The sequence below is a fragment of the Biomphalaria glabrata genome, chromosome 1 (genome assembly GCF_947242115.1).
Source record: "Biomphalaria glabrata chromosome 1, xgBioGlab47.1, whole genome shotgun sequence".
NCBI classification, from domain to species: Eukaryota; Metazoa; Mollusca; class Gastropoda; family Planorbidae; genus Biomphalaria; species Biomphalaria glabrata.
The window spans coordinates 68203916-68231534 of NC_074711.1; the positions used below are offsets into that span (position 1 = coordinate 68203916).

At 36.3% G+C, this 27619-nt stretch overlaps 1 protein-coding gene across 1 annotated transcript in view; it reads left to right on the forward strand.

The window, feature by feature from the left end:
* Positions 1–26676, forward strand: part of LOC106069311 (G-protein coupled receptor 83-like) — a 92545-nt gene extending 65869 nt beyond the window's left edge. The window contains exon 3 of the mRNA XM_056010199.1: positions 24397–26676. Coding sequence (XP_055866174.1) covers positions 24397–25793 — 1397 coding nt within the window. The 3' untranslated portion in view covers positions 25794–26676. The remainder of the gene's footprint in view (positions 1–24396) is intronic.
* Positions 26677–27619: the final 943 nt, after the last annotated feature.

The following is a 27619-nucleotide window of genomic DNA, read 5'->3' on the forward strand; positions in this document are numbered from 1 at the left end:
TTTGCAAAATAAAACTTGGAATCACAAACAAAAAAATTAAACACACTCCACAAATAAAAAAATAATAATTTAATATTACTAGTAGATTCACAGAAGTAGACACAATAAACTTATTGAATACTCAACGACCCCATTTGTTGTCTTTCCTTGTCTATATACCCAACTCACCGAAAATAGCTAGAATTCTATTTTTAGCAATATGGAAACACCGACGTCTATTAAAAACGTTTTTTTTAAGGGCAGGACGGTGAAATTAGTTTGGTACTTGGTCGCTGTGGGGTCAGGGTCGGTGGTTCGAGTCCTTGTCTGAGTCTGTCAATGTTTTGCTACATTTTCCTCCCCTTCTCTTCTTGATAACCTTGGTACCTTAGTGCTGCTATGTTACATGCCATGTTAATTTATAATGGTTTCAGCACTAAAAGCTTCAAGCTCCATTTATGTCACATTAGTCTATTATGAGCAATTTATCGAGTTAGCTCGAAGCTAATAATTGCAAACAACATGTTAATGCAAACAATAAGACCTTGACGCGTAATTACTGCATTGAGTAACTCCTTGAACTTAATTTGCTGTAAAAAAAATATGTATTCAAACCTTGAGACCTTGACGCGTACATTACGTAACAGTAAGTTTCAATGTCACTATAAACACAGAAACACGCATTATTTAAAAGCATCTTCTAACTAAACATTGCATATCTTGATATAAGAAATTCCCAGTGGACTTAAGTCGCTAGCGTTCGAAAAACATAAGAAATCGCTCTCATCTGATTTCAAGGCTACTGCAGAAAATATAGGTAGCTAATCGATAAGTCTATCTGAGCAATAGAATAAGCAGAAAACATCAGCCATTGATGACTATAGGCTGAGTTTAGGAAACAAAGAATATGAACATATTAGTGGGGATGGTAACGTGGAAAGCCAAGTTTGTCTGGTTAAAAAAAATATCCTAATAGCTGTTAATTAGTAATGACACTTTCATGTACACACACGACGTGAGAACTTGTGAAAAAGAGTTTCAACATATCAAGACTTCTGAAGCTAGAAGGCCATGAGACATGATGACATGAGACATGATGACATGAGACATGAGACATGATGACATGAGACATGATGACATGATGACATGAGACATGATGACATGATGACATGAGACATGAGACATGAGACATGATGACATTTGTGATGGTACGTGGCTAACAACGATCCCGGAAGAAGGTAACTGGAAACAATTCTAAACATTGAAACTTTGGTTAGATCGTCAATGAGGTGGATTTCTTATGTTCACATTTCTTCAAGGTTAATACATTTTAGTATTAGCGACAAGGACTCGAACCACCGACCCCACAGCGACCATGTTAGCGAAAAGGCCTTGGTTATGTTTTATCACGCTCACATCTGCAATATTTTAAGTTTCAATATCACTGCCTGGTATGGCAATCTGAGCATTAAAAATAAAAATAAACTTTATAGAATCCTAAATGCTGCTGTTAAAATCATTGGCAAAAAACAAACCCCATTTGGGCAGTTGTTTGAGACAAACATCTATAAAAAAGCTAACAAGATCCTCGAAATAAAGAATCACCCTTTGTGTCAGGATTTTGTGATTTTACCATCACAAAAGAGATACAAGACACCGATGGCAAAGACAAACAGACACACTCTTTTGTTCCCCTGGCAATCAAATAAGAACAATCTGATATAAACTTTGTAAATTATGAGTGAGTCTGGTGTGAATATACACTTTGGTTTCTTATAGTTATAATGTTTTTTGTTTGATGTAATGCACAAATTGTAAGACAAATTTCCATACGGACAATAAATATTATTATTATTGTGAATATCACACATAGATGTATATTAAGGTCAACGGTAACAACACATTTTCCCCTTAAGGAAGCTACATCGCCAGGTGTTTCACTTTCTTACTAATATCTCATTTTAAAATCATGTCATAAAGTATGGAAATAGAACAAGTTAAATTTGGTGGGGGGTGAGGTCGCTTCCTTTCTGAAACGAGGGATCGTAAGTGAAGACTGGGGTTTTATTACGCCCTTGCTTCCACCCAGCACCCATTGGGGAAATAAAGGTTATTGATCATTGTGCTGACTACATGTCACTCTCGTTAGCAGTCATTTGTCCCCCCCCCACCCCTTTTTTTAAAATAAATTTGAGCTTGTACTGTACGTGTTCCATGCACAGTAAAATTAGCAGTGTAACATGAGCAGTGTAACATGAGCAGTGTAACATGAGCAGTGTAACATGAGCAGTGTAACATGAGCAATGTAACATGAGCAGTGTAACATGAGCAATGTAACATGAGCAGTGTACCTACATGTAGAAATAACAATGTTACGTAAACCCACTCATTTATGCACTCTGTTCTTGCTGCATATGTACCTTCAATTTCACTGTTTGGCGCCTCATCTTAGAAGTGAATTTTAACCTACCCGGACTCCGGTATTAACATTTTAAAGACTATCCTGAGCCACATTTATGACCTTGTAAAATTGTTCGTCTGTTCTTGGCCTTCTACATGTCAAAAAATATTTTTGTTTACAAAATATGTATGCCACACACACACATATATATATAAAGAAATTAGATGAAAAGAATCAATACTCTATTTTTCCCCCACAAATATAACCTGCCTTTAGATTTATTAATATTAAAAAGGACAATTAGATTAAAGTGTAAAGACTGTAGGTGCCTCCAAAAAGTTGCTGTGCAGTGCTTCTTGTTACTAAAGTCCGGCAGATACATTGGCGCCTGCTGAAGACAATTTGCAGCAGTCATCATCATCCTCTCTTTTAGACTCCCTAGACAAAAGAAAAAATAACTCCGTCAGGCGCGTGTGTCACCTTACTAACCAAGGGCATGTGGCTTCCCAGACCATTGCAAAGGCGTAGTGAAGGGGGGAGGGGGCACGATGACCCGGGCGTTACCCTGACGGGGGGCGCCACACGCAGTCTATATTTCTATGTGGTTTTCAACGAAAATGGGTGGAGGGGGGGCCACCAATAAAGTACCTTGCCCCGGGCGCACGTTCTGCTCACTTCGCATCTGGACCGTTGATACAGAACTCCGCAAGTTTGAGACAGTCAACAAGATTAAGAGACACAGTTTCCTCTTTCCTCTTCAGCGAGGGCACCGTTAGTCAAAGACCTTGCTGCACTGGAGACTAGATAAAAAGATATAAAATTCAATCAAATTGAATATCACTTTAATGAAGGTCAAGAAATATGAAATTAATATTTATCTAGTGTTTTTACATACACAAACAAGTACGTTTTATATAAAAAAAAACATAACGACACGATAAAAATTGAATATCTGATTTTTGTCTTTAGCTTTGCTATCTATTACTATAATACATTTATTTTATGCACACACTCACAATGAAACATAAACACACGCACACACATACATGTATTGTGAAATCACAAAAATAAATGTCTGAAGTTCTGGATTGACCAGCAACAAGACTAGACTTAAAGTATCCAGACGTGTTTCTAACTCTGGTTTTCTAAGGACATAAACCTAATCTATGTTTATTTATTTACCTATATCTAGACGTGTTTCTAACTTTTGTTACTCTAAAGTTTGGAAAATGTTTATTTATTTACCTATGCTAAGAAAAGAATTAATAACGTTTCATCTATAAGATTAACTAAATGGATTATCTCATTCGTTTAAACTAATGATATCAATGTAGTGTTATTACTGCTTGTTTGCTCATTTCAGTTCTCACTAAATTCAAAACATTTTCACAAGTACTCACGATGCTAAAACATGAATGATGCATATACGTATGTAAAGAAAAATGTTTCAGCAACTTCACATTTGTGTTTGCCTTTACAGAATAAATGTTAAAACTTTTTGATTCCTCTAAACTCTTTTAATTTTCACAAATACTCACGATGCTAAAACATATTTCTCTGATTCCTCTATCCTCCCTTTATTCAGACTCCACACTGGCTACAAATCTGGACTTAACTCTCTAGCATTTCAAGTGAATGATGTTGCTGAAGCCGAGGTTGAATGTTGTCGGAAATAGACCAAAGTGTATTTTTTACAACGGGGAGAAGATTTACTGCTCACACTTAACGGCTACCCACGCTGACCGACTCATAGGGGACATTAATGAACACGAGTTTTCTTTTGGTATCTTTTTTTGGGTGTGTATTTTTTCCGGCACTTTGGGACGGCCCCAAAATTGGGTCAGAGTTAGTGTGTGTGTTTGTTTTACATTTTCTATCACACTTTTTTTTCTCTGCTATTAGAATTTAATAAAAGCCCGAGAAGTGCCAATAAAATAAAATTCATAAAAGTCCCAAAAAGTAAATTTACTAAAAAAAATTGTTTAATATATGAAGTAGTCTGTTGGAATATCTCAGATGAATTAAAGCATTGAATATATAAATTAAAAAGTAAAGTTCCCTTTCAGACCTTGCGATCTATAGGACAGATGATGTTAAGGTCATCTGTTTCTTTGGCCCACCAACGGTTAGCAAGCAGGGTGTCCTGTGGCCAACACAATGACCAAGAGTCTTTACTTTCCACGACTAAAGTCAGGTATCCATTAGAATTGAGTGGACTCAGGGGCGCGATAAAATCCCCAAATTCAAAATCAGTCTTCACTGTGATTCGAACCCAGTAACCCAGGTTTGGAAACTAAGCGCTTAACCACTCGGCCACCTGAATGAATTAGAATAAATAGCCAGTTTTTCCCAAAAAAAAATCGTTGCAGTTGTTCTAATAGCTTTAGGACCTATAAAGTAATCTTTCTTTATTCTAAAACCTGCTATTCATTTATAGGCAGCCTATTGATTGCAATACATGTATAAACAAGACATCAATACTTGGCTGTAGCGCTGAAACAAGATTACTATTAATGTAATGAGTTAGATTTCTGATTCTAATTCTTGGGTAAACAGAGTGATATCTTCTATTTTTCTATTATTTTTTAAAATAAATATCCATTATTTAATGAGGTGAGAAAAATCAATTTTTAGGGGAAAGGGAATTCTCATTGTTACCAAAAAAAAAATACATTTAATTGTTTCGATGTCTTTCTCTCACTCTCTCTCTCTCTCTTTCTCCCAAACTAACTTTGGCCACCCCTTCCTTTTCTATCTTATGCAAATAGAGAAACACAATCTCTCACTCTCTCTCTCTCTCTCTGTCTCACACGCACACATAAGATGTAGATAGAATTTAGACACAAATCATGATTGTGCCATCTTATTTTGTTAGAATTGTTAGTATCTGTAATTAGCTGTCGGTCCTATGATTCATTAATATATATATATATATATATATATATATATATATATATATATATATATATATATATATATATATATATATATATATATATATATATATATATATATATATATATGTATATATATATACATGTATATATATATATATATATATATATATATATATATATATATATATATATATATATATATACTATAAAGTAGAAAGTAAGGCGTATGTATGTGTGTCCCGCATAGAAATCAAAGCGTATGACTAATCTTGATAAAACTTGGCAGAAATGTTCTTTGGGTGCTAACTGGAGCATGATGTATGTACAGGAGCCCTAAAACCAACTCTTTGAAAGTATTCCTATTGTATGGATCTAGGCCATGTTTATCATGTTTACATGAGAGAAGATCGAAAGGATCAAGATCTAGATTTAAATTTTAAAACTACACTTTGCACAGATAGTTTTATTACTTTGACACATGAAAATTAGAAAATATAGTCTATTGATTTCATTACTTAATAAAATTAAGCTTCAAATTTGTCTTTCAAAAGCATTTTTACATAAATTCGTTCCTTATATCTGCGAATTTACAAGTACTGACGTACTTTATAATCCCATGCATTTTAACAAATCGGGTAAACCCGTTTTAATTATACTTTATATCCCATTTATCTCGCGCTACTTTCATTTTTAATAGATGTCAATGTATCGGCTTAACGGATAAACCCATTTTCTCCTAACTACTTTCATTTTCGTAGCAAAAGATAAAAACTTGAAAGGAACGTTAGCTAAGTTTAACATACATCTAAATCAAATTCACTAGCTGAGTAATACACAAACTAAGGCCCGCAGGCCGCGGGTAATGTCCGGCTAGTATATGTAGCCAGGGAAGGGGGGTTTGGGGTTCAAATTCCCCCCCCCCCCGAAATGAAATCCCCCCCCCCCCCCGATCGGAATTTAGTGACTGATTTTTTGCTTTGATTTTGTTTATTTTAGGTGAGATTTTAATACTAAACCATCACTTGCCTCAACACAACCAAAGGGGTTTTGAGTTTAAAACCCCTACCAGGGGGGGTTCGAGTTTAAAACCCCTACCAGAGGGTTCGAGTTTAAAAACCCCTACATGGGGTTATGAGTTTAAAAACCCCTACCAGGGGTTTTGAGTTTAAAACCCCTTACCTGGGGTTTTTGCAGTTAACTCCCCCTCTTCTATAAAACAAAACAAAAAAAAATGCAAACGAAAATCCCCTAATTCCAAGAGCACAGTTAAGGAAGATTTTGATTTTAAAACCCCCCTCTAAAATTTACGATAAACCCCCTCTTTAATATAAAAACAAAAGCTAATTACGCACTCAAAATGTTATGAGCGTAGCTAAATGGGTTTTGATTCAGTTTTGAGTTTAAACCCCCCTTCAGCGGAGTTTGAAGGTAAAAAATACCTCTTTAATAATAAAAACAAAGCAAATTATATACTCAAAATGTTATGAGTGTAGTCAAAGGGGTTTTGAGTTTAAACTCCCCTCCAGTGGAGTTTGAAGCTAAAAAGTACCTCTTCAATATAAATAAAAGCAAATTACTCACTCTAAAATCTATGAGCGTAGCCAAAGGAGTTTTGAGTTTAAACCCCCATTCAGAGGGGTTTGATGCTAAAAATATCTCTTCAATATAAAAAAAAAAGCAAATTACACACTAAAATTATTTGAGCGTAGCCAATCCAATCGCGGTTTTGAGTTTAAACCCCTCTTCTACAGATGACTTTTTTTTAAAGTTTAAAACCCCTCCAGATGGTTTTGAGTTTAAGTTCCCCCTACAGAGCATTTTGAGGTGGAAAACCCCCAACAGGTGATTTTGACGATAAAACTTCTCTTTTCGATATAACATCTAATGCAAAATACAGTCGCTTAATTCCAAGAGCGTATTTGAGATGTTACACATCTTTACCAGTGGCAGGGCTCCATTAATGAACTGCAGTGAATAGTCATCTGCCGAAATTGAAAAACACTAAATGTGGCTCAACAAAGATGGCTAAGACAGATTTTAGGAGTCAGTTATAGAGATCGGGTCTAAATCAAGGAAATCCTATGCCGAACTGGGAGTCGACACCTTAGTAAGATTGTGAGAGAGCGACGCATGAGGTTTGTGGGACATGTTCTCTGACAAAATGAATTACGCATAAGAAGAATTGCAATGATATCCTAGTACAACTTGACGCCACTCATTAATGGAGGTCCTCATGTTATGGAAACAACTTGACGTCAAATGCTCCAAACGGCGCGGGAGGGTCTAAGTCAATAAGAATAGCACATTAGGTTTTTGAAATAAAACTTTTTAATAGCAGGAAAATGCACTGTAGATACCTCAGAATATGCATTTTGTTGGCTTTTAATATCAGAAATAGTGCTTGGTGGCGGGGCTTCGCCCCGCGCTGGGGGAGCTCCTAGCACTCGAGCTCCTAGCACTCCCCCAGACCCCTTTGCCAGTGATGGCGGGGAATCTACAAATTTTCTACTAACTCATGGAAGAACCTATTCTAGGGCACAATAAACGTCTTCCGAAAGAATGAAGGGTCAGAATGTAATAAACATTATGTACACACACACACACACACATAAATACATATAAAAATAAAATCGGGGGGGGGGGGTCTGGAGGGGGGAGAGAAAAATCCCCCCCAACCACCCCCCCCCCCCCGAAAAAAAAATCCTGGCTACGCCCATGATATATATATATATATATATATATACAGAGAGAGAGAGAGAGAGAAAGAGAGATAGATGCATTTATATATTTATATGAAAGAGGAAGCGATAGATAGATAGATAGATAGATAGATAGATAGATAGATAGATAGATAGATAGATAGATAGATAGATAGATAGATAGATTTATAGATAGATAGATAGATAGATAGAAGGGTAGAATATAACTTTAAATCTCCCCCCCCCCTTTCCAACTGTATCAACAAAGAGAGATAAATGAACCAATAGTTAAATCCAGAGATTTCATTATTGCAAGTCTTCTCATTGTCCAAAGTTACTGGTGCCTAGTGACCTTCTGATTACATTGTCATCTAATACCCACATTTTTTTGTATTTAGTAGGAGAGGGATGGCCATCTGTTTGATTATTAATATGAACTTTCCAAGTCAAAGGGTGTCCCTTATCTGGGTCAGTCCGAAATGTGAAGGAGTAATTTAATACAAATGGTAGGGTTAGTTTTTTGACACTTATAAGTGTAGCATTTTCTAAAGGGACACACACAGACCACATGTTTGCCACCAAAGATCTTTGGACAATGGATCATTTGTGAGTGACAGAATTCGTTAATAGAGAAAACACATGGTCATGAGTACATCGCAGCTATGTTAGGTCATGTACATGGTCATGAGTACATCGCAGCTATGTTAGGTCATGTACATGGTCATGAGTACATCGCAGCTATGTTAGGTCATTTACATGGTCATGTAAACATCAGTGTTGAATAGTTTGGTCAAGAACTGCAAGGGGTACAAAATAGCGCGGACAAAATAGCGCGGACAAAATAGCGCAGACAAAATAGCGCCGACAAAATAGCGCGGACAAAATAGCGCGGACAAAATAGCGCGGACAAAATAGCGCCGACAAGAATAGCGCCGACAAGAATAGCGCAGAAAAAAAAATATTTAAGTCTTTTTGCAGAAAACACTTTAGATATCTTAAAACATAAATAGGCAAAGAATCATAATAAGGTAAAATGAATTATTTCAAAATATAGCATTTATTTACATTATAAAAGTGTACTGTAAAAACACGCAAAGACACATGTCAAATTTACACATACACACACACAAACTTTCACAAAGTTAAATTGTATGAAATGTCACGTAGAAACTCCATCAGCGGCTTGTTTCCGTACATTGGCAATAGAGCTTCAAGTCATCTGTTAAGTTGGAGGTACTTTACTTTGTCTTACAGCTTTACTTCGTTCTCCAGCATTGTACCTCAGAATCTTGTTCTCAGTGTTCTCCTGTTCTCTGAGGAAGTGAGAGATTAAATTGTACACATTAGGGTGATGACCGTCAATAGACAGCTGAATGCATGGTACTATCTCTCCACTGAATTGTTTGTTCGTGGTAGATGGTCCTGCACACGATCTCTAACATTCCATAATGCTATCGAAATCTTGGAGTCACTCTGCGGTCTCGTCTCTGGCGATCAATATAGTTGGCCTCGCAATAGTCATACAAATTACTAATAATCCGGTACTTTTATACACATCATATATAAGTCCGCGCTATTTTGTCTTGCGCTATTTTGTCGGGAAATTTCGCGCTATTTTGTCGGCGCTATTTTGTCCGCGCTATTTTGACGGCTCACCCTGCAAGAGACATGCTAGTTTTTGATAAAATACGATATTCCTTTTAGGCTGACACACAAAGTGTATTATAACAGTTAGACTTAGTTTCGGTTCGTTCAATGAAATCAAACCGATGAACTAATGAAATTTTACAGAGGGAAACTATTTTTAAGCAGATTTATGTCAAAAAGCGAGCAGTGCAATGCCGTACTCCGAACGTGGCGGGAGAATTCCCAATTCCTCATTTTCATGGTAATATAGAACAAGAAAACTATTTAAAATACTTTTTTTAAAAAGCTTATAATAAGGGTAGATGTATCAGTTAGTTTGGATCAGTCATGTAATTAAGTTTGTAAAAGATCTAGACTTCTAGACAATCAGTAATAAATCTGTGTGATTAGAAATATGTTTACCAATTGTTTTTGTTTAGCACACTATTTCAAGCTTTTAGCTTTTTGTCAATACGCTATGATCCTATCACTTTTCTGGGACAGTTGGGAAAACAAAGGGGGGTGTGTGCTGAATGAAAGGGACACAACTGGGTGAATTGTTCGTAATCGTTTTTTAAAGGCAGTTATAAAAAAAAAAAAGGGGGGGGGGAACGACCTCAATTTGAACTCATGACTAAAACCGACATTCTAGCCACTCTGCTAGCGAGGTACGTTTGTTTCAAACTTTCGTTAAAACAGCGACCTGTAAAGGGGACTAATTCAGCTTATACCACCACCTCAGTCAAGTGCTATTTCTTTCCCTTGTTCAAGATACCTAGCAAAATAATTATTACCAATAGTTAATTAATTAATTATTTATTTTTTTTTATTGATTCTTGTGTTGTGCTTGATCTGAGATTGGGCACTGGAAACTAACGAGTACTAACTTGTTACCAGTAAGACAACAGTGAGTTGTTATAAGGCCTCTAGATTGCATTCAATTAATTTAAAAATTCTTGAATCTATACCTGAAATTGTAACTGAATGTAAGGGGATTATCTATCAACAAGCAACTATAACCTACAATCTATATAGTAACAATAAGGATTGTCTTCCAGTCCGAATTTAGGACAATAAGGCCATATTCATTGTAGGACGACTTTCTAATAGGCTTGTAATTATCCTTTCTGGCCACTTCTTAATTATGTAACGTTTTTTTTTTAGGCTCTGGTTTGTTGAAGAACAATAATATTTTTACCGACATAGTAGTTAAACTGAAGGCTTTGAAAAGACACCCCATTCCCTCCCCCCCCCCCCCAGGCCAGCAACAGTGATGAAAGTTGTCGGGCCAACGGAAAAGTGATACCCGGCAATAGACGGTCGATGTTTGCCGGTTGCGTCTGTTGCCAGGGAAACGGACCACTCTCGGTCTCGGCGGGAAATAGAATCTGAAGACCTCCGTCACTACGGCTACCTGATCCAGGTGTTGGCCTCAATATGTGCTGCTAATACCTGCACACTGGACAAAGGATGGTGATGATTAGGCTAACACTTTGTTTAATTGGGCTGGTAATGATGATAAGAGAACTCACGGAAACCCTTTCAAGTAGAGTGTAGCCGAACCATGACAAGATTGAAAAGATCTAGACACGCCATACTGAAGGTGTAACAAGACTGAAAAGATCTAGACACGCGAGACTGAAGGTGTAACAAGATTGAAAAGATCTAGACACGCGAGACTGAAGGTGTAACAAGATTGAAAAGATCTAGACACGCGAGACTGAAGGTGTAACAAGATTGAAAAGATCTAGACACGCGAGACTGAAGGTGTAACAAGATTGAAAAGATCTAGACACGCGAGACTGAAGGTGTAACAAGATTGAAAAGATCTAGACACGCGAGACTGAAGGTGTAACAAGATTGAAAAGATCTAGACACGCGAGACTGAAGGTGTAACAAGATTGAAAAGATCTAGACACGCGAGACTGAAGGTGTAACAAGATTGAAAAGATCTAGACACGCGAGACTGAAGGTGTAACAAGATTGAAAAGATCTAGACACGCGAGACTGAAGGTGTAACAACTTGGCAACGACAGAGAACGGCGAAATAACTTTTGTTGCACATATTATGACGTCACACAAAAAACAACAACAAAAAACAACAACAACATCAGAAACTGTGTTTACGGGACGGACCGAAAATTAACATATAAGAGAATATGATTATCAAGCTTTGCAGGATATTTGTCGACTTAATTCTACTGCCAACAAAGAAAACGTTAAGTTAATTATAAAACGTCGTTACAGCATAGCCCTTGCTTGTTGAAGACAATCAGATGTTACAGCATAGCCCTTGCTTGTTGAAGACAATCAGATGTGATTTTGGAGATCGGACTGTGGCTCACATGCACTGCCCTTATTACTTTTTTAAAAATGGATTTTACTTCAGAGCAAACAATATTAAGTTTCAGAAGGGGAATCATTTAGAAAACAGAAAAAGCTTCCACAACGCATTTTGAGCCCGAAGAACTATTTATTCTATAAGACAAACATATCTTTTTTTAAATTATATATATAAAATATTCATTGACAAACCTACCTATATAACTTCAGAAGTATACATTTTTGATCATAAACTGAAACAACGAAAAGTAATTACTCCTACTATACAAAGTATAATGATACCGCAAGAGACTATTTAAAATCTCATGCATAATACCTAACCGCACTATTCCAAAACTAAAGTCCCTCGGTCACATGATCAAGTCCAAGATCTCGTGATCTCTTTGAAACTCTCAATAAAAACAAAACAAAAACAAAAACATTTTTCTTGTTTTCTGCTTCCTTTTGTTTTTTTTTCTTTTCTGTCAAGACTCCTGGACGAAGAATCGGATTTGCATGTCTAGTGATAGAACAGATCAAGAAATGATAGAACTGTTCAGGTCAAAGGGAAACAATGCTATTCTTTGTTCTCACCCATCACCTGCGGGCACTTGTCATTAGAATGGTATCAAGATGTGACAGTCAAGTGCATCGAGACGGACAACATTAGAATCACAAATGAGAGTCGTTCAATTAGGAACATCACATGTACAGCTCAAAGAGTTCAAAACCTTCAGTACAAATATACAACACAAACACTCAAGTAAAGACAAAAAGCTGTGCGGTGTCCATGTTAGCTTGGTAAAGAAATGTGACAAACTATAGAGATTCTACAATAGGCAAGAGTTTCAAAGAACAGAATAGCAAAAATAGTTATTGGAGATGTTCACGATATACCTCACTTTGATATTGCCGACTTCATAAAGGGACTAACGGAAGAGATTAGAGAACTTGAATGTACAGTTCTAAAAGTGTTCAGAAACAATCATATATCTTTGAAAAGACACATTGCTTATCTGTTTATCCACAATTCCTTTAGTCTGTACACCGAATACACCAAAAAGCTTGCTAATATATAATATATAGTTTTTCCTCCAATGCGACCCAAAGGCAGACCATAGATGCGATGGCTTGATGATGCTGAAGCAGATCAACAAAAAAAAAAAAAAAAAAAACAGATGACCTTTACATCAACTACCCACGGACTGCAAACTCTGACATGGAAGATTGAAGTTTTATTTCTGTATTGAATTCCTTTGCACACCATTATTTTCTCTTGTCAAGTTTTGAGCGATGACTAAGTTGATTGATAGCTGAACAAAGAAATAAACATAAACAGCACTAGAGTACCAAGGTTGTAGAGGAGAAACTATCTACCATTCAGTTCCCCAGTGGCGTGCAGTAGGTTGTCAGCATGGGAAACTGCTAGGGGTCTTCTAGAGCGATGTAAGACTCTCCCACCCACCCTCTCTCTCAGCGTATTCGGTTTCTCAACTACTAAATTTGCATCGTAAATTGCGTAAATAATAATAATATAAGCAATGGATGTATACATTTTCATACCGTTATATTGTTACAGAGCTCCTATCAAGGCACTCTGTCTCAGGCTGTTAGTTACTGACCCAAATAACATAATTTCGCTTGATTTCACCTTGTACAAAATATTTCAAATCAAAATACAATCAACGTGTAAGTGCAAACAATAGTTTTATCTTTCAAAAAAAAAAAAGTTTTAGCGTATTTTATATTTTGTTAGACTTGTACTTGTTTGGTAACAAAATGTACATCTTGGTTAGAGAGTGTAGAGTAGATAGTACATGAGTTCCTTCCCTTTTTTTAATCGTGACTTCATTGTTTCTATTAATAGAATTGTGTAAAAAGAGATTCGCTCACAAAATGTGAGAGTGGAGAGAGAGAGAGAGAGAGAGAGAGAGAGAGAGAAGCTCACTGAGAGTAAGAGGAGAGAGACGCTCAGAGAATGAGCGAGTAAAGAGAGGTGTATGTATAATAAAGAAAAACAACAACCTTTGGCTAGATTCATAAGGATCAGAGAGATAGAAATACAATTTGAAAGAATTTTGGAGGCCCAAACACAAGAGAGAGAAAGAAAGAGAGAGAGAGAGAGAGAGAGAGAAGCAGACAGAAGATACCGATTGAAAGACACACGGGACATACACAAACCTTTAAGACCTAATGAGAAGCATACCAACTGAAAGGTTGATTGGGTGAGACAGCGACTCACAGACACAAACAGACTGGTAGACTGAAAGAATGAGAGGGAGAGGCTGAGACTGAGAGAATGAGAGGGAGAGGCTGAGACTGACAGACGAAAAAACAGACTGGTAGACTAACTGAAAGAATGTGTGATAGAACAAAAAAAAAAAAAGACTTGTATACCCACTAAAACTGTTTATGACATAGTGAAAATTTCTCAAGATGTTTTGCCTAATATATGTGAAATACTGTAACAAAAATTCTGTTCTGTATGGCCATAACATCCAACAGCATGTTAACACTATGTTTTATTCCTTTGCTGTTCCAGTTTTATGAGTTCTTCGTGCGTACACTGACGGAGCATGTGTTAAGTAGGGGCAGCACGTGATTAAGGTCAATCAGATCACGTGCTGTCACCTTCCTGGCCAGATAGGAAAATAAAAGCTTCATTTACAGTCATATAATGGGACATTATTCAATCATTACCTCCCTTTGATTGTCGTCTTAGCGCCAAGAGTGTCAGAGATTTTCTTCATCTTATTGAATGTATTTTTTCCCCCTAACATTCATCTTCCCACTGACGTATGCAGCATGTTCCCATAGATAATGGCCTGATTTTTATGTCATTCCATGTCAACATTCCAAGCGTCGGGGCGATGACTCGCAGGAAAGCTAATTAGGAAAAGGGGTAATCTGGAAGAGATCGTAGAACATAGAAATACTCATGTTAGGGTGTAAGTTTTAAATCAAAGTATGCTCTTGATTTGAACACATTGATACATTTGACCAGACCAAAATTTGTTATTAACAGTGATTAATAAACATAATATAAGTGTCAATTATCTTAAGAACAATACTTTATATTAAAACGATAGATCGATTGATTAATAGATTAATAGATAGATCGATAGACAGACAGGCAGATTGACAGATAGACAGACTTTTTTCCTTAACCAAACACCCCACATATTCGGAGTATTTAGCGAAACACTTTGCTTATTTGTCGAGAGATCAATTCACCTGGCGGCCTACGAGTTCATTAGTTCACTAGTTCGTGGAATGTCTATTTAAGCCTCTCGGAGCCACTAGGATGTCTAGGAACACAGTTTGGGAAACACTGGTTTAAGCAATAATGTTAATATTTTGAATGTAATACTCAAAGAAGGAGCACAATCTTATAACAAACAAAATGAAACAGTTCAATCTAGAAAAAAAAACAAAATAAAAACGTTTAGTCATTTTCATCTCATGAACAGTCAGGAACAATCAGGAACAGTCAGGAACAGTTATGAACAGTCAGGAACAGTTATGAACAGTCAGGAACAGTTATGAACAGTCAGGAACAGTTATGAACAATCAGGAACAGTTATGAACAGTCAGGAACAGTTATGAACAGTCAGGAACAGTTATGAACAGTCAGGAACAGTTATGAACAATCAGGAACAGTTATGAACAGTCAGGAACAGTTATGAACAGTCAGGAACAGTTATGAACAATCAGGAACAGTGATGAACAGTCAGGAACAGTTATGAACAGTCAGGAACAGTGATGAACAGTCAGGAACAGTGATGAACAGTCAGGAACAGTTATGAACAGTCAGGAACAGTGATGAACAGTCAGGAACAGTGATGAGATGAAAACAGCCAGTCTCTTTGCAGTCTATATGCCCACATATCAAAACATAACAATAGGTTTTATGAAGCGAGTTATATATGGTATGAATTAAGAGCAGAATTAAAGTACTGACAGAGTTAGCAGATGCCGCTTTTTGGGTAACAAGTCTTAAGAAGCATCTTTAAAAATATTTCATTCTAAATGTATATATGGGCTAACAGCTATCCATTTACAAGGCATATATTCAGGTTACAAAAGGCATGTTAGAAAAAAAAATGGTTATTGAATAAGCTCCAGTTGTGTGTGGCTGCTCTACAAAGAAAAAAAAAGTCGAGTAATGAGCCTCTTGCCAGGCGATGTCACGAAATGACGAGAAAAAAACAATCAACAGACGTTTAATGAAAAGTGAAATGGCACCTGATATGGGCACGTCTTAAAATGAACACAAAAACTCTCGTTCGCTCTTTTTGAACTAGATGGCACGAGATTTGGGGAGGACAACATCCTTGGCACAGCCCTGGGTAAACAAATTCCCTTGGACTAGACGACGTTGTCCTATTGAACTCTTGTTTATAACCTGGGACAAAAAAATAAAAAAAAAACAGCTAAAGAAAATAGTAGAATGGAGGCAAAGTTCAACGTTCAAGTTTCAAACGTTTGTCTAGTTTAGCAGACGATAGAAAAAAAAAGTTAATAGAGCACGTGACTCACTCCAGAAAGAATGCACTTAAGAAACAAAGATGTCTACAATTTTAGATACCTTTATTTTGAATTATATAGATTTCTAGACGAATCCAAAACCCAACCATATAACTTTTTCTGTGAAGTTTAAATATACATTTAAAACATTTTCTCTCATATTTGTAGACATTGATTAAATACTCCCTTGACCTATTTGTATTGCCTAAGTTATAAAAGTTTTGGTGGACATAGGGTTTGAATCCCAGAGAAGTAAACCTACTGCTACATTCTTAGACAGAAATTTCAATGTCTGTTTCTTGGTACAACAAATGTGGTCATATTTAATGAGACTTAGCTTTTCTGGGTCCAAATTGGAAAAAGAAAAGAATTCCCTAGCAATTCCCACGATGGCCTGCTAACTATCGTAAAAAAAAACGCAAGCTAAAAATCTATGGCCATTTTAGAAGGTCTTCGGGGTTCGCAAAGACCTTCCTTCAGGGAATAGTACCAGGAAAAAGAAGAAGAAGCGGATGAGAAAGCGATGGGAAGACAACATAAAAGAATGGAACTTCTGCCATTGAAAGAGGTTCTAAGATAAAAGACAGACAGGAATGGAGAAAGACTCTTGACAAATCTTACTTCGTACCACAACGGTCCAACAGACTACGGGATAGGTAAAGGAAAAGGTAAAAAAAACAACAAACGTGGTGTCTCACTAGTTAATTTTAATTATTCCAATAGTTTTCATGTTTCGCGCAACACTAGGGCTCCGAGGAGCACAGGAAAACGCTGCTATAAGCTTTTTACCTATCAGTATAGCGTTTCATTAAATGAATATTGAAACCAACTGCAATCTAGTTTGTTGTGGAAGAAATTATAAAGTTATTGCTTAAAACGTTTCGTCTAAGGAGAGAGAGACAACAAAAGCACTCGCAGCTAAAATAATTCGTTTGTCAATACTAAAAATGTCTTGAGATCGTGCCTGATAGTGCTAATTAATCCAAGTAAATAACATAACATTATAAAGGAAAACAATGATGACATAAAAAAATTTCCAGCAGGTTCAGTCAAAAGTCAGACAACACATTGAGAGTAATAAGACACACTGACGGCATGAGACAAAACTATTCTCAACCAAAAAAAGAAACTAAAATGACAAAACGTACTGCAGAAAATATTTAGCAGCAGACATAGTAGAAACATTCTTTTTCATCGTCATTGTCGTAAAGGTTGACTCTTGAAAGACTAGGCCAATGGAAGCCTACCTGAACTGCTCGGCATAAAGGCTAGGCCGAAGGTCGATCAGACCGGGAACCTCCCCCATATTTCTTCCCTGTTCCACATCAGCTGTGCGGGGTCAGTCATAAATGGCCCCTGGGGAAGCGAGCTTGGAAACTGACATGTTTGTTAGGGATTTCTTCCATCCTCCCCTTCCCTTTCTATCAGTGCACCGGTGCGCACACTTTCGTCACGTTCAAAGGCAAAATATTTGAATAATTAATTTTGCATCTGTGGATTGTCCTATCGAGCTAAATTTGGCATTAAAATCTTGTACTGCATAACAACACATTTCATTGTTCATTATATTACATTTTGATGCTATGTGGGAAGAAGTTCTGATCATTTATAGATCTAAACGGACGCATTAGGTGTATGGCCGGTTAGCTCAGTTGGTAAGAACGTCGTGCCAATAACGTCGTGGGATCGACCCCATACTGCCCTATTTTTTATTTTTTTCTCTCTTTTAAATTTAAATTTAATTATGAAAAATTTAACATGTAAGTTTAGTCTTCTATATTATCTGAACATTAAATAGGAATGTATTTTATCTATATACATGTATACTTATCTTATCTTATATAATACAGACATTACTTCAAAAAGAAGATGATTACGTCCTACGCGTCATGCATTTAGTCAATGACTTAAATTCTGCCAAGTCACTGGTCACTAGCTCAGGCAACCCATTCCATGCTCTAATAGCACTAGGGAAGAAGGAGTAATTGTACAAATTTGTCCTAGCATATGGGACGAGGAATGTGCCTTTATCTTTGTGTCTTTCAGAGTATTTTATTAAATTTAGTTTTTGCATTTGGAGATTATGGTTCAGTGTTTTATGTATGATACTTAATAGTACTTACACCATACTCTATAAATTCAATCTCTGTGGTGGAAAAATAGGATCATGGAAAGTGACTATATTGGTTTCAAAAACAAAAAAGTTGGAATTCAATAGTTTATACATTTCTTGGCTGTCTGGCTCGCGTCTGTATTTATTGAACAAAAAAATATTTCCACACATACAATTGTGAACATACTCCCTCATATGTGTAAGTGCTTGTATGTTTAATTATGATGTATTTGTGTTAGCGTGTATGGGCTTGTTGAACGGGAGTTTCTATTATCTAAATTAAAAAAAAAACCTCCTTGAAAAGCCTGATGATTTAAAAACTCACATTTGTTTGATGTCATCAGATTTGTTTCTTGCCTTTAAAGTTGTTTTTTTATGTTTTTTTTTCTCATTTTGCTATTGTTTTTCATTTCCCTTTGCGTGCTGTTCCTTTGTATTAAAGTCTTAATCAAATCCATCAAAGTTATCAGCCTCATTTTTTTTGAAGTCTTCATTCTTTTCTCTCATAAACTCTCATTTCTCTATGACCCATTTCAACTCTTTCAATCAAGGATGACAGAAGAAAAACCAATTTTTATTTTACCTACACAAAAGTAGAAAACACCAGACTGTTGGGTTACTGTTGGGTCACTAACTCGATCTAGATGCAATGTTCCAAATTATAGATCACATTCTTTTGTATCCCCATTCAGTCATCAAATAGGCGGAGCAAGTTTTTGCTCTTTGACCTCATTTATGATACTGCAAGCTTCCCGAATGGGCAAAACAAAAGACCTTCGCAATATATCACAAACATTGAGAAAAACAATTATTATCAACTTGTTATTTAGTTTGATCAGTACATCAAACCTAACCATGTTCAAACATATGCGTCACTGGTCTGAGGAGTTTATTTTTCATTGTCAAAAAACCAAACTTATAACGGCATCTTTTAGTATGTGAAGCTGACTTACAGGTTAAGTGTCATCGGCCAACATCTGATGCATTTCTGATTTTAAATACATTTCTGCTGCGTGTTAAAGAGAACTTAATTTAAAAAATCAATTATTTTTTGAAGACTATTTAATGTTAGGTTGAAATCAAACTAACTGGCTCTAATGTACTGCTATCAACTAAGGAGAATGTCGTCTGTTGCTTGCATGATTTCCCGCGTTACATTTGCTGTGCTCTTGACTTACGCTTGTCTATTTCTATTACGACATAATATGCAAATGCAGAACTTTCATCAAGTGTTCAAATTTTGTCGAAAGTGAAGGTGAAGTTCAATATGAACCTGGCCTAACTAATGTTATATAATGATTGTCTAATTGATCTAATTGTTATGTAAAAGGTCAATCTCTTATTCAAAGCCTCAAGAGAAAAAAAAAAGACACTTAATAAAAAAATTCAACCCTGCTTTTAGTTCAGTGTTCCTTTGGAATCATGAAACTCTGCAGTTTGCGCGATAAGAATTCAAACTACTTATTAATTGTTGTTTTAAATTATTTTCCACTTATATGCATTCTAAATAGATTGGTTGGATTATAGGATGCACTATAACTTAGCAATACAAAAAATCTAAAAACATTTGCATAAATGTAATAAAAATATGGTAAATTGTCTTCTCCCTTATCAAATAGCCTCCCGTGTTTGTTACTATTAATAGTGAATAATTGAAAAAAATGGTGTATTTTTTTAAATGAAAAAACTGCTTGCATAGTTGATTTTAAAAATTAAAATGTTCGTTTTCAGAAAACAAAAAAGTAGCCGTTGCAGCAGAGCTTTGAAAGGTCTAAAATATGATGCCGGATTATCAATATCTTTTCTAGTTTACGAGATCTAAACAGGACTGAAGGACGGACAGACAAACCACACAAAAATTCGACCCATTAACGCTAAAACGTATACACAATTTTAAAATCTTGAATGTGACAACGACTTTCTACCCGTCAGCTACATGTTGAGTCTATTTTCTTAACTACACATTTCAATACTAGAGGATAATCTCATCCATTTTTTCTGTTGTCTTCTCTTGAGAGCTCGTGCTTTCAAAAAGATTGATTGGTTCTTACAGGATTTGGAAAGCGTTGGAGGTTCTTTCATAAAAGTAACTTGTTAATCTTAGTGACTGGAGGCCAGGCGGACACTTAGCTGATATATATATGTATATGTGTGTATAGCTAAGACTGTCCGTCTAGACCAGAATAAAAAGCTAAGATCAGTGAGAAACAAGACGTGTATAGTGTATTGGAACAGACCTTTTAACCTTATTCCATAATTGATGAAAACTTTGCCCCGGAGGTCAAGTCAATGCCAGCTAAAGATTAAATCAGAAAAGTATTTCTTGATATGAAAAGTGAGCTTGTTTGACGTGATATTCTGTCTTGTTCCTTCCTTTCATTTGACGCGATATTTTGTTCCTTGTTCCTTCCTTTCATTTGACGCGATATTTCGTTCCTTGTTACATTTTTTTAAGTTGGTGGAGAGGGGGGAGGCTGTCACTGGAATTTAGTTCTTTAAAAAAAAATAAAAAAAAAAATTTTCAACATTTTTCTAAAAATTTCTGTCACTCCATTGCTTTCATTTTTGAAATTGGTAAATGTGGGTTTTAAGCAATTTGAACAGGAAAAACCATGGTTTTGTTACATTGTATTTACAAGAGAACGTAATCAAATAAATGTTTTAAATGGCATACACTTCTAGATGGAAATGGGAAACAAAGTATATAAACCCTTCCTTTTGAACGTTCGGGTGCAGGCCTTAATCCTTCCTTTAACACTGGCTTGTTCAACGCTAATCCCAACCCGAGTTTGTTTCTTTTTTCCTACCATGCACATAGAATCGGTAGTTCGAATCAAAGAAGTGCTGAGAACATCTATTGTTGCGGCTATTTAATATGATCTTAATGAAAAGACATTTTAACATGTTATCCTTTGGTTTTTAAAACACTGTAATGCTACCATAAAACTTGTACTTCTAGACAGTCTTGTCTGAACTGAAAAACCGTACATATATACCAGTGTTTATCCTTTTTTCTTCAACGGAACACTTTACACATTAGTAGAATTTAGTGGAACACTTTACTTATTTCTAAGGATGGATTATTTCGTTTAAAATGAAACAATAATAATTAAACAGTATAAAAAAATTAGCATTATTAATTATTTTCATGTTCAAACGTATAATATATATTAAAAAAAAAGTATCTAATGACTTAAGTTGTTGATGAGCATAACTTCTTAGGTACGAATACGCTATAGGTAAACTGAATTCTAAAATCAGCTGTGGCGCTAAGCCTTTTAATGTGAAAAATCCTGCTTTGCACCATGAAGTTGTAAGAAGCTGAACGAAAACATTGTTACAAAATGTTGTGGTCATCTTCAGACAAACTTGGCAAGAAATCACTTCATTCGACTCAGAATCCTTGAGATAAGTTCTATGTTCACACTACTATTTTTATAGAACCTTTTTTTACGTTACCCAGAAGGGCTAATAGAATACATTTTGTTTGTATTTCATGTCATTGATTAATGTGTAGGTTTACTAGTTAATTACGTCGATAGTTCGTGGAACATGAATCAGGACTCTTCCTGGAGAATACGATTTAGGAAACATTGATCTACATCAGGGTTTCCCAAACTTTTGACCTATGCGTACCCCTTCTAGAATTTTCGTAACGCCTAGAACCCCTCGCCCCCCGAAAAAAGGATTTATTTTAATAACAATAAAAATGTTTTTTTGTTTTGTTTTGCAGGCCTGCATAGACAAAAAATAATAATTACTCTATCACAATTAAGTTTGTCAATAGTGAGTTTATTTTTTGCATGCGTTAGAGACAATCAAATACACTCTTTCAAAAAGGGAAACATAGTTTTTACGTTGAAAAAAGTGGGCATATCGACGGAGGCTATAACATCTCTATCCAGATCTTTGTAGAACTTTTTCTTAAAATGTAAGCTAGCGCCGTATCTGAGTTTGTAAAAACTTAAAATAAATAATAAAAAGAAAATAAACCTATGGTATTTTATTCTAATTTATAAATTAAATGGGTATTTTTAAAAATGTGCCTAGTTAACTATGTGCAACGCATACTCCATTGAAACTCTTACCTACCCCTGGGGGTACGCGTACCCACACTTTGGGAAAAACTGATCTACACAATGTTGTTTAAACCAGAAAATCTTTTTTTTTTCCTCTCGACAAAATGTAAAAGTGAAGGCCACATTGACATAGTTAGGTAGCTCCTTAAAGTTTGTTTTACATCTATAGTTGAAACTGAACAATTGTTTGCTCTTCTTTACCATGCTTTATAGAGCGATTGATTAATAGATCAATTGATCGATCGATAGACAGGCAGATTGACAGACAGACAGACAGAAATACATAGATAGATAGATAGATAGATAGATAGATAGATAGATAGATAGATAGATAGATAGATAAATAGATAGATAGATAGATAGATAGATAGATAGATAGATAGATAGATAGATAGATAGATGGATAGATGGATGGATGGATGGATGGATGGATGGATGGATGGATGGATGGATAGATAGATAGATAGATAGATAGATAGATAATAGATAGATGGATAGATAGATAGATAGATAGATAGATAGATAGATAATAGATAGATGGATAGATAGATAGATAGATAGATAGATAGATAGATAGATAGATAAACTTTTTCCTTAGCCGAACACCCCAAATATTCGGAGTATTTAACGGAACACTTTGCTTATTTTTCGAGAGATTAATTCACGTGGCGACCTACTAGTTAATTATTTCAGTAGTTTCTGTTCAACTAGAAGCACTGGTAACATTGCGAGACTCTTTTCTCATCTATATATATATATATATATATATATATATATATATATATATATATATATATATATATATATATATATATATATAATTCTCTTCATGGCTCAAGAGTTTGGACAGCAAGTAATGGAAAGATCACTCTTTTATTTCTGCAAGTCGAACGGACTAGAGTTACCACACGTAATTTTAGAGGCGAAAAAAAAGAGAGGGGGGGGGGAGGACAAGTAATATTCACCCGTCACTAAATAGCATGGCCGGACTTAACCGTTGTGACCAAGAAGTCAAGGAAAGAGAACAAGTAATATACTCTGTATTCACCCGTCACTAAATAGCAGTGCCGGACTTAACCATTGTGGAGCCCAATGAGAAACGGATTTCGCGGGGCCCAGTTTGGGTAGGGATACGGAAAATAATTGAAAATTAAGAGTTTATATTAGAAAATATATTCGTCTTTGCATATTATTCATTCTTTGCTACGCACACAATTACTACATGAGCCTTGCGTGTAGCGAAGTCATAGAGTATATCATAGGAATTCTGTTTCCTACATAGATCATGCTCAATAGCAAGAATTACCAAATGTTTTAATCTATCTACGAGAATTGTTGACCTAAAGTATTTTTTCATTAGATTTAGGCGCGAGAAGCTTCTTTCACTAGATTCCACAATTACAGGTATTGCATAATGCCGTCTATTTTATCGGGCGTCGGATTGGCGTTTTCCATATTGAATGACACCCCAAAATGACAATATTTGTCTCTATATTTATATAAATTTGTATGAGTTTTCAAAAGATAAGTTATAAGTTATAAAATGGTTTAATTTAATAATTTATACACCTAGAATTAGCGCGGGTCCTATGAAAGTGCGGGGCCCACTGCGGTCGTATAGTTGCAGTGGCCTAAGGCCGGCCCTGCAAAATAGCGGCGTATGCTACGCCGCCGGTCGACTAGTAATATATATTTTTTTAATATGTCTTTAAAATATAAAAAAAATGCATTAACTTTTTCATTTATTTCACAGACTTGAGTAGCTTGGATGACTTCAACACCTCAGGACTTATGTCAAGTATCAATTTCAAAATCAATAACGTCAATTTCGAAAACAATAACATCAACATCAGTTTCATTGAGTCTCAGAGAGAGCAAGTCTTGCCCCTTAAGGCAACGGTCATCTTGCTGGCCGCTTACGGCATCCTATGTGTTATCAGCATCTTCGGCAACGCGCTAGTCTGTTACGTGATCTTCAAGAACAAGCGATTGCACACAGCCACCAACTTCTTCATCTCCAATTTGGCCGTCAGCGACCTCCTGGTGACCTTTATAAATGTGCCTTTTAACATTGCTCGGAGCATGCTAGAAGACTGGCCCTTTGGGGACGTCCCTTGTTACATGTTGAACTACTCACTGATTCTTACCTCCTACGTCTCGACCTACACCTTGACGTCCATCGCCTTGGATAGACACCGAGTGGTTCTCAAACCATTGTCGCGGAGGATGACTCGAAAGTGCGCGTTAAGCGTGCTTGCTCTCATTTGGGTGACTGCCATCTGCCTGTCGCTGCCTTACGGAATGTACATGAAGGTTCGAAAGATAAAATTTTTCATCACGAAAGACTTCCACCGGTGCCGTTTCGAGGAGCCGCCTTCCATGGCTGGGTTTGAAAAAGTGTTAACCGTTTCTACGTTCGGGCTTCAGTATTGCCTACCGTTCACATTAATAGCTGTTGCCTACGGACGGATCGTGCAAAGCCTCTGGGCGAGGACGCAGGTAGGCGCGGTGACGGCTAACCAGCAGCTCTCTCAGGCCAGGGCTAAGAGAAAGAGCATCAAGCTTCTCATCGCTGTCGTGGTCGTTTTCGCCATTTGTTGGTTGCCGCTGAACATGTACCATTTACTGACAGACCTTCACCCCCAGCCGGAGACGTTCCAGTACAACACCCTTGTCTTCTTTACCTGCCACTGGATCGCAATCAGCAGCACGTGCTACAACCCTTTTGTCTACTGCTGGTTGAACGAGCACTTCAGGGAAGAAGTCAAGGCCAGGTTCAGCTGCTTCTACTTCTTCTTCGCCAAGCTGAGCTACCTGAAAAACGAGGGCAGCCTCCTCAAGGGGCAGACCAAGTCTGAGGGTAAGCTCATCCCAAGCAGCGCCACGCCATCTTCCTGCAACAACCGCAGTATCAGGCGGGACCCCACGACCTCTGGCACAGACATGAGAGACCAGGTGGATCTGAACGCAGTCCTAAAACTTAGGCCTGAGGATGTGAAAAAGATGCGCACCATCGATATAGTGGAGAACATGGATGATGAGGACCAGGAAACAGATTACACGGAAGAGGCCGCACAGGGGCTGATTGTAAATTTGGATGTTAACGGTGGAAGTAGTGTGTCCTATAAGAATGGAAATAAAAACACATGAAGAGACTTTTGAACTTTCCACCCTGTATATATCCAAGATATGTTTTCAAATGTGTTATCAAACAAATAGACTTCAAAGACAATGTTCTGAAAGAGTTATTTATATAGTTTCGAGTTTCTATTTTGTACAGTTACTCATCATAATCCAAGAGAGGACCATGAAACGCGGCAATAGCTGAAATGAGAATAAATGTTGTTTATTTGTCTTCTACTTAGTACTTTGTCTACTAAAGAGATAGATTGGTTGGAGATATCATGAATAAATGTGAGAAGTTTAACCTTAAAAATGAACGTGCTTCATTAATAAGATTTTGTTTTTGATCGGATTTCGATTAATATTGAGGCTGCTGACCTTAGGTCCAAGATGGATAGCTGGATTAACCTTGACCCGAACTTTATTAATTTGTTTTTATTTTTAAAAAATCTTGCTGCTTTATTTTCAAAACTACAGGAAGCTTCAGATCGGAAGCGCAAAGAGTTAATTTAAATCTGCCAATTCTGTTTATTTCTTGTAATACTTTGTTGTTGTTGTTGAGCTATTTGGAAGAGTTTCAGTTACAGTGTTTTAGTTCTTTTTCATGTTTTGTTTTCTGATTCTATTTTATTGAATCCTATCAGTGGAAGTAGGTCACGTTTCGTGACATTACTGCAACTAGAACAACTCATCAGAAGCTGTTTGGAAAAAGTCTTCAAAACTGGATAATTGGAACGGCTTGATGTTGGCTGAAGTGTAGTACCAGGTAGAATAAGTTATTTATCATAGTGTATCGTCTGATTTATTATTTCTAAGCTTTTGTTTTTTAAATTGTCCACATACATACTTACATACAATATATACAATATATAATGTGTACACACACACACACACACACACACACACACACACACACACACATATATATATATATATATATATATATATATATATATATACACATACATATATATATATATATATATATATATATATATATATATATATATATATATATATATATATATATATATATATATTGACAAGCAAAGAGAGAGAGCGAGAGAGGGAGAGAGAGAGAGATTATCAATTTCAGGTCTTCGCTTTTTTTTGTGTAAATATAATGTCTATATAAGACTGAAATTCTACGACATTCTCACTTTACCGCTGGATGAATTGTAGCTCTAGTACTCCTTAGTCAACATCCTTTAAATATTCCTGTGGAATCTCCAACTCATTATGGAAATAAGCCAGACATTCACCCATTAAATTAATGCGTTAATGCTGACGGTCCTCCTAACGAAATGTTCATAAACTGACATAGAAGATTATTGTTTCTTTCCGAGTGATTGAAAGGGCCGGCGTAGACTTTAGATGTCAAGAATGTAAACAAGGTACTTATTTTTTCTCTTATACTTACCACGGTTTGTGTCAGAATATTTTGGCCATGAAACACAATAGACAGGGCGGGCTTAGGGGGGGTGGCAAGGGGGGCAACCGTCCCAGTTCCCGCGCCTTATGGGGAGGAGTGTTGTCACCGTCAGCCCATCGCACTTCTAAGGCCGCCTATGGAATAGACAAGTGTTTTATTGTTGAACTTTGTATAAGCAACTCCTGTTTCACGTTCTACATAACAATTATCAAACTGTTTTTAAACGCTATCGTGCTTATATGTGTTGTCCTTCTCATAGTGAGACTAGTTTATAAATAACATTGTAAAAAAAAAAAAAGACGCCATAAGTCTAGAAAAAAAAAATAGCACCCCGTAAATTCATACTGAGATTTAACGTAAGGCTCAATGTACACATGGCCTCCTAGTAACTGGGCAAATAAAGCTTTGCGCTTCTACCAAA